General features: G+C 40.7%; 1 protein-coding gene across 2 annotated transcripts; it reads left to right on the top strand.

The window, feature by feature from the left end:
• The first annotated feature begins 12,471 nt into the window (after positions 1-12,471).
• Positions 12,472-17,514, top strand: LOC125196263 (phosphatidate cytidylyltransferase 4, chloroplastic-like). 2 transcript variants are annotated; one of them, XM_048094712.1, is made up of 7 exons: positions 12,472-12,943; positions 13,863-14,164; positions 14,649-14,839; positions 15,632-15,756; positions 15,859-15,992; positions 16,154-16,269; positions 16,693-17,035. In XM_048094712.1, exons 1-7 carry the CDS (start codon positions 12,659-12,661, stop codon positions 16,752-16,754), a joined length of 1,215 nt encoding a protein of 404 aa, XP_047950669.1. In that variant the 5' UTR covers positions 12,472-12,658; the 3' UTR covers positions 16,755-17,035. The 2 variants fall into 2 exon arrangements, with proteins under 2 accessions (XP_047950669.1, XP_047950668.1); XM_048094711.1 differs by lacking the exon at positions 16,693-17,035 and adding an exon at positions 17,052-17,514 and having other exon boundaries at positions 12,474-12,943.
• The last annotated feature ends 270 nt before the right edge of the window (positions 17,515-17,784 follow it).

The following is a 17,784-nucleotide window of genomic DNA, read 5'->3' on the forward strand; positions in this document are numbered from 1 at the left end:
AGAGCCGAAAGTAAATAGATTGTATCTTCGCCCCTCGCGGACGGTGTTACGACGGAATTTCTCGAAGGTGCCCGGCGAAACCTAAACTTCTCGAACTCCGTTTCCCCAGTGTGTGTGTGTGTGAGCTAAAGTGAAAAGTTGTCTCTCTTGTGTGTTGCATGCTCCTCTATATATAGGCGTTGAAGTGGGGCCCGGCGGAGGTATAGATGGAGCTTTCAGTATTGAATCCGCTAGCAGCCTTAACTTTTCCTTAAGTGCAACAAACACTCCTTACGTTCTTCCGCTAGTCAGTTCCACTCCGGCATCTCCACGGATCTAACGGTCTATCCACGGCTTAAGCTGTGTTAGACCCGACCAAAATATAGTGCTTTTGTATAGCCGTCGTGAAATTAAGCGCTATCAAGCTAGCTTCCGCACTTAAACCATACTTGTCCTCGTATAAAGGCAAAGAAAAAAAGAATAAGGCGAATTTCAAGCAAAGGTTATCCCACGACCGACTCTTTAGACTCTAGACATACTCCTAGACCTAGACCTGATTTGAAACAAAACACTTAAGGAAAAACATACAAACACATAAAGCACATATGCATGAGTTAACTTCAACTTTAGGCAACCGTCCCACCCAAGATTAAGGTCGATCCAGCGGTACATTAAATCGAATAGGCCCTTTCCGGCTTCCTTTACCTAGCCAATCATCGGCTCGTCAAGATAGCCTTTTACTTACCCAATTATTGGATTCGCTCGATTACTCATTCGCGGGGATGTTAGGATCGGTCTCTAAAGTTATTGCTACACTTGAAGCGTCGGGTTATGAGAGTTATCTTTCTAGTCGGAGTTATTATACGTTTTTACGCCCTTTAAACAACTTCCCCTGGACTTCGTCAAACATACCTCCTTTTTTTTCATATATATTTTTTTTTTATTTTTCTTACCTTTTTTTCCTTTTTTCTCGGACAGTCGGCTTATTCTCCATTTTCCTCTTACCTGCTTTGATTACGTCCGACTTATAACACCGCACACACTTTGGACTTCGTCCGGCTTATACCTTCATAACCCAATCCTTTTTATTTTTTATAAACTACAACTCTTACTCCCTAAGCATTAGGTGGCGGCCCTTTAACATGTGTTAGCTCAAAAGTTATTTAAGAACTTTATAACTGTTATTATAGTAGGGCTTCACAACTAAGTAAGTAAAGGCATCCTCTATCGTTCATCCTTAGTTGACTTGGCTTATTATAGGGAAAAGGCTTCTAAGTTGAAATACCTCATATTTTCAATTACTTTCACTAAGGGGATCATCTTTGTATTATATTCTTTGGCTCATGCGACACTGACAAAACTAGACCTAAAGACTCTTTATCGTACGGAAAATACATTGTATTGACTCTTTCACTTTCAGCTTCACTCGAGCTTATCCCCAAGCCATCGTCGTGAATGGGGGGAAGCGAGAGAGATCAATCTGACAAACAACAACACGATTTATATAAAAAAACTTCTCACACTTAGACCAAGCATTGAAATTTAAGTGGGAAAAATACTGACAAAACGAGAAATGCAGGCCTGCATAGACTGACGGTGGGCTGAGTGGGGCTGCCAGTTCTCAAATACATCACAAATAGGCAACAAAAACAAAAGCAGAGATGGCAAAAAGCAAAAAAAATAAATTCTACTTGGTCATGGGTGATTCATAAGAGTGGCTCCCTCAGGCAGGCAGGGTGGATCGGGTCGGGTCATTTCGCGCCTTGCCCGAGAATTTGCTTTCCAGGCTCTTCTTCTTCTGATACGAGTGAGGTCGAGATGCCAGCCTTCATCGAGACTTTGATTTTGTTGGGCCCGACACTTGCTTGGGAACGGGTGGGGAGACCATGCGCGGCGATTGTTGTGGTCGGCAGCCCGGAGGGCTATTCACTGCAGACGAACAGCGGCCACCATTGCTTGGACCCGGAGTTACCTTATTGGGTCGAGGGGTATCTATTGCAACCACTTCAACATCTTCATTGAAACCTCCACCGCCTCCGTCATCTGCTCATTTTGTTTGGCGAGACTTCACCACCAAATCTTCTGTCTTCGCACCAGTCTTAACTTACTCTGGCTTAGTTGATTCCGCTTCCTAATCCCCCCAAGTTCCTTCTGCATTTCTTTCCTCATCAATTGCATCTCTGCTTTCTCCTTATCACGGACATCCTTTGTGACTCTTCCAACATCTTCACTTGGCATGGCCTCTCAACCTCAGGTCTGGCACCTCGCATCTCTATCGAGTAGAAGAAGGTGCGCGCCATGAGCTTGGAGTAACCCTTGTTGAAAAAAAAATAATCAAGCGCTGAAAATCTCCGAGGGGTTACCGCATGACTACCAAGGAGGCGGTTTTGGCAATCTTCATTTCGATGTTCCGTTGGAGGTAGGGCGCTAGGAGGTGGCCGGTATCTACATATGACGACGGGGTTCTTCCGTGTGGTGGCGTGGCAAGGCCACGACCAATAACCTAGGTGCACCTTCATGCCCTTCGCAGCGCAGAGTGAAGTAAAGGTCGGTAGTTGTAAGAGGCCGAATCGGCGGTTCCCATCAAGTTGTAGGCGATAAACGTCTAGCAAGCGGAGGATTCGTTCTTCGATGTGAGAGGCTTTGGAGTAGAGCTGGACTTAAACGTTCCGCCTTGGAGTGGGTGATCGGTTCATCTTTGTTGCACTTTAAGAAACCGTATTCTTGACTGCCGATCATCCTCTCATTCCACAGTATCCTGTTCGTCTCGGCTTGGGTGAACAACCCGTTTGAGGACAGCTCCCGGATGCTCATCTCATGTTCTTCATTAAAAAGCTGAAAGTTATGGAGTCAGCGTCAAGATCGGTGGTGTTTTTCAATCGGAAAGTGGAGAAAAACTCCACTTGCTAGGTCCATAGGCACCTCTCTGTTTGTGCTTGTTAACCGCCGAATCAGGTCGAATAGATACGCGCGGAAGTTTCGTCACATGCAATCATTTAAGCTCTTTGGGGGGCATGCTGGCACGAGACTTAGCCATCTTCGGTGCTGCATCTTTCCGCCCAGCTGCAAGTGGTCCTTTTGCTACGATCGTCGAAGCCACTGTCGCCTGCAGCGGGGCTCACCCGTCGACGAACTTAGGGCGTCTGGAATAAACTCTTCTTGAACTCCTCAGTTCGTCGGGTTCATGGGTAGGCTTGTCTTGTTCCTCGCGAGAGGGATCTTCGATCAGGGAAGGTCTCCTCAGCCTCTGCCGCGGAGGGCTCTTGGCCCAGGGTGAATGAGGTCGCCGGCGCTCACTCTCGCCCTCTCCTTAGCCGAGGCGACGTTCTGCAACTCCCGGCATGCGGAACAAGTCATCCAAGCCGTCAGAAGCCGGACTCACTCCTGGTTCGTCTCCTGCTGCCCTGCTTGTCTATCGCGGGGTTCGTCTTCCTGGTCATCCACCGGGTCACGTCAAGTTGATCCTCATCGGCGGAGCTCGGTACTCCCGATCGTGTAGATCTGTTCTTCCATCAATTTTTCCGGGTTTCCCCCTCATCATCCACCATCGGGGTTGCCCCTCAATATAAATGGGGGTTTCCCCGACATCACTTGGGGTTAACCTCTTCTATGGGTTCGTTCGCGCCCCGAAATCGGTTGGGGTCACCGTCCCGGTTTCCATAGGGGTTTCACTCAATGACTCTTCCATATGAGGGGTTTCCCCCTTAGCAGTACTTTCCACAATAGGGGTTTCCCCCTCCACAGCGTCATCTATAACGGGGTTTTCCCTCCCCGTCTTCACCCCACCCTCGAGAACTAGGGTTTTCGTCACCTTCTTGTTCGATCGCCTCCTGCCCACCTTCCGTTATTCGTCATCCACCATCCTCCCGGCCGTTCGTGCACCGGCTCTCCTTTTTCCACCTCCCGTGAGCGGGCCTGCGCATGTTGAGATCCGAGTCTCGAGTCCTTAACTTCATGGAGAAGCGTCGGTTCAACGCCGCCGAATCTGCCGGAATCGTCGGTGATGGTATGAGCGCCACCCGGATGTCATTAAATTTAACGGAGAACGGGCGTATACTGCTGCTTTCTCGACGGCTCTGATTTCTTCGTCAACTTTGCCAACGAGCTGCGTCATACACCGTTCTTTGCGAACTTAGGTGGGTCGGTTGAATCCATTCTTCTTGATTTGAAATTAGACAAAAGCTGGGTCGAATTTGGTTAGGGTTTGTGTTAGAGAGAGAACGAAAGTAGAAGAAGAGTAATTTCGATTTTCGTCGATTAGGATTATTGGAGAGAGAGAGAGGCGACGGTTGCCTTTTACGATGAAAAAGATGGTGCGGTGTAGAGGGTGATGTAAGCAGCGCCTATTTCCGTAAATATCGGCCCGGATTTTGAAATTCAAATTATCTCCATCCACTCCTTGACTCTTCCTCAAGCTCTCCTTAGCTTCTTCCTCCGGGGTTTCATTTCCTCTGGCGGTTCACGACCATGACCACATATAAAATTGAAGGCCTTGATTTCCACAGAGTCGGAGTTAGGGTAGGAAGCGTCAGTTCCCAGCCAGGTCTGGTCTTCGAAAATATTTTTTGGAAAGATTTTAAATTGTATATACTCCATTTTTTTTGGATTTTCTTTAGTTTGCAAAGTTAAAACTATTTACATTCCCTTTGAGTATGTCGAGATTCTGGTTAAACACGTATTTTTAAAAATGTCGACCATTGCAGCCGGGAATTCATCGAGAATACCTCTCCGTCCGTCTAGGCGATAGTAGAGAGTGCGTGTAGTGGAACCAAATCCACCACGCACGGTAATTATCCCTATAGACTTTCGCTCTATGACCATTAACAAGAAAGGGACGAGTTAGAGGCGGCTTCACCCGGATCTCAACTTCTTTCTAGTTGCGCGGAGAAGTACGACGATGAGCATATGGACCGATCCATTTAGACTTCAATTTCATCGGCAATGGGATTGGAAAAGAGCACATACATCCCCATGAAGTTCACTTGACCGAGAAGTGCTTGTCGTACCGTAGCCGTCCTTTGCTGTGTGCACCACATGGCGAGACTCGAAATGACTCAGGCCTAAGTTCCTCCAGGTTCTTGTAAGCGCTTCCTCTCTTGCAAGCTATGAGTTTCATGTTCCTTTCTTTCCTTTGCCAGTCGCCTTGTGCTCAATGTCTCGCGGGTAAGTGGCGCATCTTGCCCAGGCTCTGGCTTGTAGGCGACATTCCGATAGGCGTTTTAAAGCGAGTTATGTAGGCCTGATGCGTCACCGAGCCTCTTGCTCCGATCCGCTGTAAACGGATTAGCTGTCTTCTCCAATATCGCCTTGATCTGCGCGATTAGAAATCTCCTGGCAGCCGTGGGGCGGGGTGGTACGGGTCGACACTGCATGATGAACACCGTATTTCTTCATCGAGCCTCGATGGTGCGATTACGAAATGAGTTCCTTGATCGAGACGATGGCTGGGGCTCCGTATACGGTGAAAATATTGGCCTTGAAATTTTGTCACCTCGCCGATTCACGTATTTGTGGTGGCACTTAGCCCCATCTGACAGACACGTAGTCTACGCAGCAATATATAAGTGTTCCCACGCAGGGATGATGGGAACGGTCCCATGAAAGTCCATTCCCCACACATCGAAATTTCGCACCGATCACTTAAGGACTGAGGGAATCTGCGTCCCTGCTTGAAATTCCCCCTGTACGGTGGCGTCTACCATGACAACGGCAAAGCCGAAGGCATCACTGACTGAGTGTCGGCCAATAAAAACCGCTGTCCAGAACCTTCCTTACTGTCTTCCTTGGTCCAGTGACCTCCACATGCCAAAGTGTGGCAATGAATTAGCAAATCTTTTTATTCCCATTCGGGAATACGTCCCAATCACTTGATCCAGACACGTCTTCCACGGTGGGGGTCGTCCCAAAGTAATATTTGGCTTAACTTTTAATTTTCATCTTGGGCCGGGAAACTTAGTCGAGCTTAGCGCTCTCACGTGACCAAGTAGTTGGTAAATTGACAAACCACGATTCTGCGTTAAGTGTGCGCTTGCTTTATCTGATTCCCCAGGCCGTTAAAGCCAAAGCTGGCTGACCAATTGGTCTAGAAATTTTCTCGAGGTGTACAAATGCTCTTGGAAAGCATCGAGTATGGTCTCTTGTTTCCCTTGATATGTATTCTGCTCAGTGATGTTGCTGTTCTCTTGTTCCTCTTTTGTCTCACTTCCCGATCAAACTCTGCCGCGAGCAACATAGCGGATTAACCTCGGCTTAGACTCTTTCTTAGCCGGAGTAAGTACTTTATTCTTTGCATTGATCAGAAGTGAAAATTATAACCACAAGCCCGAAGGTAGGGTCGAGAATTTTTCAAGCGAGTATACGACTTGACATTTCCTTACTCACGGTGTCATAATTCTTCGAGCTTTGATTCGTCTTAAGCATAGAAGATCCATAACTTTCCATCAATCTTCTGTCCTAGGACAGCTCCACAGCAAAATCATTTCCGGCGTCGCACATTATCTGAAAAGGGTGATTCGATTAAATATTTTGATAATTGGTAAACTGTAGTACGTCCTTGGCTTATTTGAAATGCCTTTTTGCATCCTTCGTCAAAGACGAATTCCACATCGTGTGCAACAAATGAGTGAGTGGTTGCGCATTTGTGAAATCCTTGATAAACTCTAAAACTACTGCGTGACCTAGGAAGCCTCAACCCTTTTTGGTTCGTAGGGTATGGTAACTTTTTGATATCACATCTACCTTTGCTTTGTCTACTTATGTTATACTCTCTCGGAAACCACGTGACCCGAGGACAATGCATTTCGTCACCATAGTGGCGTTTTGAAATTGATACTAAATGCTTACTGCTGGCATCAACTGAATCGGTGGCCAAACAAGTATCGAATGAGTTCCGGTATACGGTAAAATCATCCATGAATATCTCGATGCATACTTCGCTGGTCCAGAAAAAATGCTCATCATACACCGGCCGGAAAGTTCTGGTGCATTACACGATCCAAGCGGCATTCTTCGGTATGCATAGGTGCCAGAGGCGCGTAAGCGGTAGTTTTCCACCGGTCTGTTCCCCACAGATTTAACGTAGATGTTTGGAAATAGCATTGTATCCATCAAGGAAACAAAAATACGGTACGACCAATCTTTCTAGCATGCGAGTCGATGAGTAGGGGAAGTGATCCTTCTTTGTGGCCTGGATTCGAACTTTCATGAGTCGATGCACATCCCTCCCGCTACGTCCACTAGTCGAAAGTGGGCACCCATTTCAGATTCTTTTCATTAACAACTGTATTCAGGAGACTTTTACCATGAGACAGGCCACGACCCACTCGGCATCGAGATGGAGTAGATGATCATAGAGCAAGCAATTTTAACCTTTCGCTTTAGGACTTCCTGGGATTCGGTTAGTTGTGCACATCTCGATAGGCCTTAAGCGCCTTACAGGCAGTGGTGCGTACAAAGTCAGTTTGGTGAGGGAGTTACTAAATCAGGAAAGTCCGCTATTCTTTCTTGTTTCTTTTGATGACTTCATTGTAACTCCTTTTCATAACTCATGATGATTCTGCATTGTTAATGCAGGAATGTCTCATTTCTATCAAGTAAGCATACTTGAGGCACAGCGGAAGTGTCTTGATTCATGCTGTTAATTCGTCTCCTTTAGAGGTAAGGGATTTTACCGCAATATGCGGTAATGCCTCCTTCCCGAGACCCGGGAGAAGTCTCGAGGCCCAGCCACGTGAGCCGATCACCCAGTTAGGCGGCTAGGATTTACTGCGAAAACTCCATGATGGCTCGCCCGAGTTAACTGCATGCATCGACTCCGTTGTGTTCATTCTTCGCACCATCCTGCAACCTGCAGCCAATTAGACCAAACAAACTCGAGTTGTCAATTTGTTCACATGTCAATTCCGTCTGGAATATTCTTGGACCGGGGAGTTAATAACATCGATGGCATCTGAGATTCTCAACATCAAAGGCCTTTCATCCACCTAGTCTATCTTAAATGTATATTTTCCACACATCATTCAAAGCTGCCCGATGCAGGGCCGATTGCTTGCCATCATATCCATGAGTCAGGAACTCCTTGGTCGTTGGGAAATCAGTCGTCGGACACCTGAGCACTTCTTCAAAAACCCTCAACCACTTATACTAAAACTTAACCTGTGAAGTAGGGATCGATCCAACGAGAGATGGATCTTGCCGATAATCTGCTCAAGGATTTGGGAATTGTTTTTGGGTTGGCTAACTGCCACGCATTTTTTGGATTGAGGAAATCAAACTAAACTTGGAATTTTTAAAGCCCTTTCACGCTAACAGCTAGATCTAGGCGAAACAACAAAAGCATGCACGTAAACTAGAACCGAGAAACAATCACTAGATGCGAAGTATTCTAAATTACCTAGATGCAGGGAAATAAGCTAGACGGTGGGGACCATAGCGAAAAAGCGAGTACGGACGAAAAGGATTTGGAAAACAACTAAGGTACTAACTAACAGCGACATCATCTTCAGCAATTTGCATAAAAACTTCGAAGAACGAGGTATGAGCATAATCGGAAAGCTTGACGGTGGATTTTAACGATTAAATGAAGAACGATTAAGAACTAAACAATCTACGGATGCTAGCAAGAAAAACGGAAAGAAACAAAATTTAAAAACCCTCATAACTCGATTTCCCCCCTTTCAAATCCAACCTGGATGAAAACCCCCGGGACCCAAGCTCCGCACAAAAAAAAAAAAAACATTCCAAAACTTGATTACCAAAACCCCCGTCAACAAAAACCGCAGATCTACGCCAAATTCCCCCTCGAGCCCCAAAGTGCAAAAGGTCCAGCCTCGCCAAAAAAAAAACTCTTAACCGGGATAAGCGTAAGATCAACCACGAAATAACACAAATATAGCAGAAACTAAAATGCATGAATGTCATTTAACATCAACAGCCAAATCTCTTTCCAAAAGTGAAGTTCGGGACGAAATAGAGTGCAAAAGAACCGAAGTAAATAGATTGTATCTTCGCCCTCACGCGGACGGTGTTACGACGGAATTTCTCTGAAGATGAGACCCTTGAAACCCTAAACTACCCCAGAACTCTCTCAAGTGTGTGTTGTGTGTGTATGAGCTAAGAGTGAAAAAGTTGTCTCTCTTGTGTGTTGCATGCTTAGGCGTTGAAGTGGGCCCAACGAGGTATAGATAGACTTTGTTGCCCTCGGCTATTGTTTCCGCTTCTTCAGCCTTCTTTTCCTTAAATTCTGCTCATTTCTCCTTCATTCTTTCGCTAGTCCGTTCCCTCCAGCATCTCCTGGATCTAGCGATTCTGTCACACACCTGGCTTAGAAACTGTGTTAGACCCAACAAAATATAGTGTTTTTCACATATAACCGATGCATGAAATTAGCCTTATCAAAATCCCTCCCTCTATGCCGAATTCTCCCGAGGATTTGAACGACATCGCACACCTCTCCGACACGCAAGCCGTGAACTTCACTTCCTCCTCCTCACACGATTTAATTGCGGACACAGACAGCAAAGAGGGAGGTACATGGAGCCTCCGCCCAGGCTAAAGGAGAGATGATTAACAGAGAGATCTGTGAGAATGGAGCAAATGGCGGTAGGTAGTAAGCAAACAGAGGATCTGGTAGACATCGTGGTGGTAGATTCTGAGGAGGATGAAGGAGAGATGAAGGATAATTTTAGACAGACCAGTAGGCAGGGGATGGAGAGAACACATTTCTCTCTTGAAGGAATCGCATCTGAGATGATTAGGGAAATGTAAGAGTGCGACATGAAACGGAAAGGGAAATCGGTAGAAATCCCAAAAGAACCAGCCTCAGGAACTCAAGATGAATCTGAGACAGAGGATGAGGAAGTGACTGTGCCTGCCAATTTTAGACAGACTAGTAGGCAGGGGATGGAGAGAACACATTTCTCTCTTGAAGGAATCGCATCTGAGACGATTAGGGAAATCTTTGATATTATTTTGGGGGGTTTGGGCAATTTGGTCTTTTTATACTTTTAACATTTTAAATCTGATATTATTTTAGTTATGTACTAACTTTGATATTATTTCAAAATTATCATTCTTCTTTCATTTTGTTATCCTTCACTGAATTTTTTTTTATTTTAATATTAGATTTAATTTTATAAAGTTAAATTTAATATTTAGATTTTTAAATATCAATAAATTTTTTAATGAAAACTATTAATTCATGGACACTATAAATATTGATTAAAACTATAAATTTTTGTTATTTAATATAATATTCAATTGAATTGAAGAAGTACAGAAAAATAATATTAATCATGATGGAAAAATAAGAGTTATTCTATTTAGCCTCCGTTCGGTTGTTATAATTGCTTGTGATTAAATATTATGAAGTTGACTAAAAATTTGATCCTACTTAAAATTTTATATAGGAGTATTTTTGTTGAAATTTTCTAGTAAATTTTGATTGTTTTCAAATTAATAAACAAAAATTATACTAGTCTTACATTAGATGCATATATATTTCAGAATAAATTGTGTTATATAATCTATTTATGATTATAGCTATTTAAATATTGATTAAAACTAAGGCGTTGTCATACCTTATTGATTACATAGTACTATACACTATCAAATATTGATTATAACTATTAATTTTTGCTATTTAATAATTTTTATAATTAAAAAAATTTATTGATATTTAAAAAATAAAATTTAAAATTTTGTAAAATTAAATCTAATATTGAAATTAAAAAAACAAATTCAGTGAAGGATAACAAAATGGAAGAAGAATGATAATTTTGAAATAATATCAAAGTTAGTACATAACTAAAATAATATCAGATTTAAAATGTTAAAAGTGTAAAAAGACCAAATTGCCCAAACCCCCCAAAATAATATCAAAGGGTATTTTCGTACCAAAAAAAGCCAAAAGGACCAATTTCGAGATAAACCCTTAGTCCAGGGACTACTGGCGATATTTTTAAAGTCCAGGGACTATGGGCGAGATAAACCCATAGTCCAGGGACCATTTGTGTAGTTCACTCAAAAATCAATGGTATTAAATCCGATTGTGACCAAATTAAATTGTTAAATATTATTCTTTATTATTTTGAAATTTAAATATTATATTTTTAATTATTTATTCTAAATATATAAAATGAATATAAGATTAGGGTTCCATCCCTTGTTCTTAGCTTCTGATTCGGAGATTGATGTCGACGACGTTGCAGATGGATCACTAACTGAACGGGCGCCAACATGACCGTTAAATAAGTCGGAATAGTTAGTGTAGGACTGATTGTGATCCGAGTTGAAATGTTCAGGATGCAAAAATTCAAAAGATAAAGTTTTGGACCAAAATCATAAAATGAGCATATATTCAGGACCAATTTTGGCATTTACTCTTTCTTATTTTATTCTCTATTCCGTAACTCATAAAATAAAATTACATAAAATTTGGATAGGGTACTAATTAACAAGATATGTTTTTTTTTGACCTTTGTACCTTTCCTATATTTGTAAAATTGTCTTCCAGTAGCTCTAATTGAATGCAGTCTGAATTTAGAACTAATCCATTTTCTGCCATTGCGCCGCTCTCTCTCAATCCACAATATTTGTTATCAAATTCTACCGATTTCTTCTGCCCTCCGGTCCAAAACGAAGGTAAGTTCGGGGAAGGATCCTCTGCTGTGGTAAAAACCGCAACACCCAATGCTCTGTGCCAAAATGCAGATTTTTATTCACTAAACGACAGCATTATGATGTGGAGTACAATTCATTTAATCATTACCACCCACACAACTTTATTCATTAATCCATTTACGTCTTATTTTTATATACTTTAAATTTTAAAGCTACGTAGTATTATTCTTTATTAGGATTTCTAAATGTTTTTTTATCAATATTCTTAAAGATGGTAATCAAGAGAGATATAGAAAGATTGGATAGGCATATTGCTATAGAAAGTGAAGAGATTGTACTTCTTGTTGAGTATGTTTCTTGTTGTTATGATCTTATAGGGAAATTAAAATATTGTAAATTACACCAATAAATAAGTATTGGAAACATACTACACTAGGTACTCTATATTTATTCAATGTTCTAAGAATTCTCCTATAAGAGCATCCATTGGAGATGCTCTAATGAATATGAGCGGCCATCCTCCTCTTTCCAACAAATATAAATTACTTTTAGTTATAAGTTATAAGATACTATAAGTTACTTTAACAATATAAATTTATGTAGATTTTATTATTAAAAATATAAAAGATATTCTATAAAAAATATTAAAAGAAAAAAAGGTGTACTGTAGTTTAACAAAAAAAATTACTTATTTTATGTAATATTTTTATTCTTTTTAATAGAATATATTTATTTGTTTATGCAGTAAAAATAATACTTTAAATTCAACTATAAAAATGAGTTAAAACTAAAATGAGTAGCAAAAATATTCCATAAAAAGGATAAAAATATTAAAGAAAAGAAATAGTACTAACCCTCTATTTTTTCGTTTGATATTATCAGAGTTGATGGTTTTGGGATTTGGGTGGAATGGGTTGATTTGAGTCTTGAGATTGAGATTGAGATCGAGTACACTGACTACTACCCAACTAAAATTCAGCTCCACCGAAATCTCCGTCGCAGTTCTTCTCAACCTGCGCTTATGTATCCTTTCTCCGTCTGACACAATTGCCGCGTCTCAATGGCTTCGCAAATTGTAGAATTGGATAGAATTGCATTAATTCCGCTCTCCGTCAGCTCCCTCTGCACCGCCCGCTCTCACTCCGACTTTCCTTATCGCCCAACTCCTCCCAGATTTGCCGCCCAATCGAATTTCCAGAAGATTAGGTTCAACTTAGATGTAAGCGTGCAAGGGATTTCCAGAATTCACAGGGGCCTTTTAGTCAATCAACGCCGGCGGGTGATTCTGGGAGTGGCTAGCGCAGAGCAGCCGGACCAAATTAGCGGCGGTGAATTTGCTAATCAGGTAAGCTGTTATTAGCTTAACGTACAAATATGGTGATTTACAGTAGATGGATGCAATTGGGGATATTTAACAAAAAGCCCTTGTTTTGGAATCGAAAATGACATATTTTGGATATAATGGTTTAGAAATCATGGATAATTGGGCTTCGTGTGCCCTCTGAACTGGTCAGATCATTCTTCAACGGGAGGGAAGCTAATGGACATACGACAACATTGTACTCCAATTTGGCATGATCATACAATCTCTTTGGAGGAGAGAAAAAATGTTGAACTTTAGAAAAGAAGAGCACGGGAAAATGTTGACCATTCCACTTGATTCTTGTTATATCGTGGCTGTTCTAATGCTCTGAATTTCATGGCTTAAACCTTAAGAGTTCCATATGTTGGTATAAGGGATCACTGTTGGGTGACTATGTTCAAGGGTGTACATGATCTATGCATTGCATAATAGACTAAAGTTGAAACCTACATCTGATTGTAGTGGGGCAGATTCCAAATTGTCCTCACAACTATTTTCCCATGAACACTTTGTCCCATAAACTTATTTTCGGTGAGCATTTTGCCCCTAAAACTAGTTTTCCCCAAATTGATTTTTCCCATAATTGCTGAGCTCTAGATTTGTAATTGTAGTAAGAGATTTAGCTTTAAAACCATGTTAGATAGTTGTGGGCAACTTGGACAACATTCTCTTACGAAAAACTTTTGATTGCTCCTGTTGGTGCATCACTTGGGAGGAACTCAAGAAAGAAATTCTTTTCAATTTTAAGGGGCGTGGATCCTATTTAACTGTAGGAGTTATATGGAAAATATTTTTTTCATTCACCACACCTAACGAGTGTACATTTGTATTTAATTTTGACTGCCATGATCTCTTTGATACTAGTTTGTATCATCTCAACTGTACCTCTGCAATGTTGTAGGAAGTTCAAAGAGGCAATCAGTCACTGGGGGAGGGAGATATAGATGAGGAACACAAGAGAAAAACAAGTCAGTTAAGGAAAAGGATTATATTTGGAATGGGCATTGGAGTCTTAGTTGGTGGAGTAGTATTGGCTGGAGAGTGGGTTTTTACAGTGGCCCTTTCCGCAGCCGTGTTTGCTGGTTCCAGGGAGTACTTTGAGCTGGTAAGAAGTCGCGGCATTGCTTCTGGAATGACTCCTCCTCCTCGATTTGTTTCACGAGCTTGTTCTGTTATCTGTAGTGTTATGCCTCTGCTCACACTGTAAGAGTTTTTGGCTAACTTCATTGCTATGTTTTTTGGGCTATGCACATGCATCCAAGCTTTCAATTTCTTGTAAATGAAAATAAATCACTTTGTTTGATTATGTGGTGTTAGCCTGTTAGTAATTGTTTTATTCGTCGTTGAAACATGACTTTCTGCAAAGAAAGCTTTATTCGTTCACAAGTCACTACTGCATCTGTTAATGGATACGTATTTGGTATTGCAGCTATAATGCGTCCAACAGAAAATTGCAACTTTAGCATGAAAGAGAAGTGTCTTGAAATGATTTTGTCTGCTTGAGGGCAAGGAAATTAATTATTTAATCAGAAGAATTTAGTTTAAAATACTAATAAAGAAGTATTTGGTATTACTGGTAATTCAATGTCAAAAATGTTTGCCTCTAAAATTTGGTAGTTTATGAAGAATATTGGGTGCAATATTTTTGGATTTACTAGTTGAACAATATTTATATTTTTTCTTATAGATACTTTGGGCATATTGACGTATCTGTGACATCTGCGGCCTTCTTTGTTACTACGGCACTCCTTCTGCAGAGGGGAAATCCTCGTTTTTCTCAACTTAGTAGTACCATGTTTGGACTTTTCTATTGCGGCTACCTTCCAAGTTTCTGGGTTAAGCTGCGGTGTGGTTTAGCAGCTCCTACACTGAATACAAGTAAGGCAGTTTTCTATTTGTCTTTTGATTGGACAAGCATAAGAGCACTGGATCATGTGCAAATTATCTATATATGGGTTTGGAGTAGAGTCATGATTAATATTTTAGTGTTACCATGTACACTGCTAGAATTTTGGTGCATCTATGCATGAAGTTGGCCATATATGTTATTTTCTCAATCATTATGTTCTGCACTTTATCATTTATCGATACTTTGTTATTTTTTTATAAAGTGTTATCATAGTAGACGCCTAGAGTCAGTGGAGGGAGTGGAATGTTTAATGAGATTAAACATAATGGCTTGGTTGGTATTATATGACTTATATTGTCTTCTGCCCATAGTAACATACCAAAACTCAGTTACACTATTTGGTCTCTGTCTCAAATCGGACAATCTGAAAGTCTGTTTTCTAAAGCTGCTTAGATTGTTCAATTTATGCATTTAGATTCATATTTTTTCATTCTGGGTGTTGTGAGGTTAAGTAGGATTGATTAGAGACTTTAATGTAGTGTTTTTGGGCTATAAAAACTTAAGTGAATATCAAGCTGACGACAGAATTTGGTTTACTAAAATATATTGCCACACTCCCCTACAGTGTACTACAATATATAATACATTACTCCTTTTTTTTGGATCTCTAGTCTTATATTGTCATTTTTGTTTATACAACTTCTGATGTTATGTGGCAAAATATGACGGTGATGCACTGATGCTATTAGAACTCTGCAAGATTCTACTGGGTCAACATAGTGGCTAGGACAAATATTTTGAACTACGTATGTGTTTGGCAGGATTTGCAGCATCTTGGCCTCTTCTTCTTGGTGGAAAAACTATGTGGACAGTAGGTCTTATGGCCACCTTGATCTCAATTAGCAGTATTATTGCAGCAGATACATTTGCTTTTATTGGTGGCAAGGTAATCTCTTTTTCTCTAAACTAGTTTTCTCAGCTAATGTTCTCATAAATGTTTTTGTTGGCAAGATATATGGTGTTAAGGTCTTGAGGATTTTTTGTACAGGCCTTTGGCCGGACACCACTTACCGCAGTCAGTCCAAAAAAGACGTGGGAGGGAGCTCTAGTTGGATTAGGTGGTTGTATAATGACTTCTGTTTTATTGGCCAAGGTCTTCTGTTGGCCTACTACTACCCTGAGGTGCTTGGTTTGTTCTATAAGTTTTTATACTCGAACTCAAGATTTTCATATTGGTTCCTCCATGCATTCGTACCCTTGAGTCCTGCTCCATTGTAACTTAAAAAGAATATCATCACTGGAAATTTCCTGGGAATAAACTGGTACTTTTCTTTATTTTTCAGTGCTGTAGCTTTTGGGTTTCTGAACTTCTTTGGATCCCTCTTTGGTGATCTTACTGAGTCCATGATCAAGCGTGATGCAGGTGTCAAGGATTCAGGATCTCTCATACCGGGACATGGTAAGGCTCAAACGTTTTGTGTGTTTTCATTGTTGCGAGTGTGCATCTTGCCCAACTTTTAAAAAAATTGTGATATTGCTCATTGCGGACCATCTTTTGACCACTTAGGCCCTTCTTAGTATGATGGAATGGAATAATGAGGGTGGAATGGAATGAAGGTAGGAATGAAATGATAATTTTTTTGCATTTTCATTCCATTATCTCCTTCATTCTATTATACCAAGCAAATGAATAGAATGAAAGTAGGAATCACATTCCATTCCATCATACCAAGAAGGGCCTTAAAAGTTGCCAGAAAATCGCATGATCACCAAAATTTTAAATTCACTACATGTACTCTAGTTTAGGCTGCAATAAATGCCATTAACTCCTATGGATTTTATGTTTCCTTTCTTGATTTTCTTGTACTCTGGATGACTTTAGGTTGTTCTGTAAATACATTACGACCAGTTATGCCTGAGATACAGTTCAGCTTGCTAGTATGATTTCTATGAGATGGTTTGGTTGCAAGTTGAAGCTACTCAGCATGTTCTAGTCAGCCATCTTCATTATGTATCTACAATCTGATTGAAGCCATTAGTTTGGAGAATTTGATGCTCTGGTTTGGTTTAGTAATGATTAAAGAAAATACGTCTTCAGCAGTTCAGCATCTTTTTCACGCATTTGGTCTTAAATCAATATCGACATCATTGCACACCTTTTCATTTTGTCAGCAGAGCACACCATTCCTGTTGCTGTGTGCGTACACGTTGCTCATCTAACAGTCTGTTTTGTGTAAGCAGGAGGGATACTAGATAGAGCCGACAGCTACATTTTCACAGGAGCCCTTGCTCACTCTTTCGTGAAAACATTCCTACCACTCTATGGAATTTGATCGACTGAACAATGGACAGCCTGGTTAGCTTTAGATGTCAAATGTGCGCAACTTCATAATAGCGGTAGCTCTGGAGCCATCAAAGCAGGAAATGGGACAAATTGACCAGTATGCAAGTCTAATTTCCTTCCAAATTATTCAATTTCATCATAAATTGTAATCATTAGATGCCCCAAATCTAGAGTTTCTTTTGCTTGTTAAGGTAAGGCATTACTCCAGAAGGATAATTGGTCAGTAGTTAGATAGTGTACTATTCCATTTGAAGTTTCAAATAAACTAGTCATTGTATAATCTTGAGCTGTATTTAATAGATTAAGGGCTGAATTTGAGTTTTGCGAAAATCATTTCCAGTCCTTGAATTATTATTACTATATATTAATGTATAGCCAAAAACTTGTCAACTTATGCCTATCTAGAGTGAGAGTGGCCAAATATGATGTCTGAAAACTTTACTCAACTATTTGAGTAAATAAAATGTGATATTTGTCAACTTGTTATCTATTTCTAGTGAACAAAAGGGAAAAGGGCCATAAAAATGAGATTGACCCAAATATATCTCAAAAGAAGCAGCAGACATTTGGTCATGTGTATTTGTTTCTTCAACCACTCTAAAACCTTTAAATTTTACCCACAAATTGTTT

The sequence above is a fragment of the Salvia hispanica genome, chromosome 6 (genome assembly GCF_023119035.1).
Source record: "Salvia hispanica cultivar TCC Black 2014 chromosome 6, UniMelb_Shisp_WGS_1.0, whole genome shotgun sequence".
NCBI classification, from domain to species: Eukaryota; Viridiplantae; Streptophyta; class Magnoliopsida; order Lamiales; family Lamiaceae; genus Salvia; species Salvia hispanica.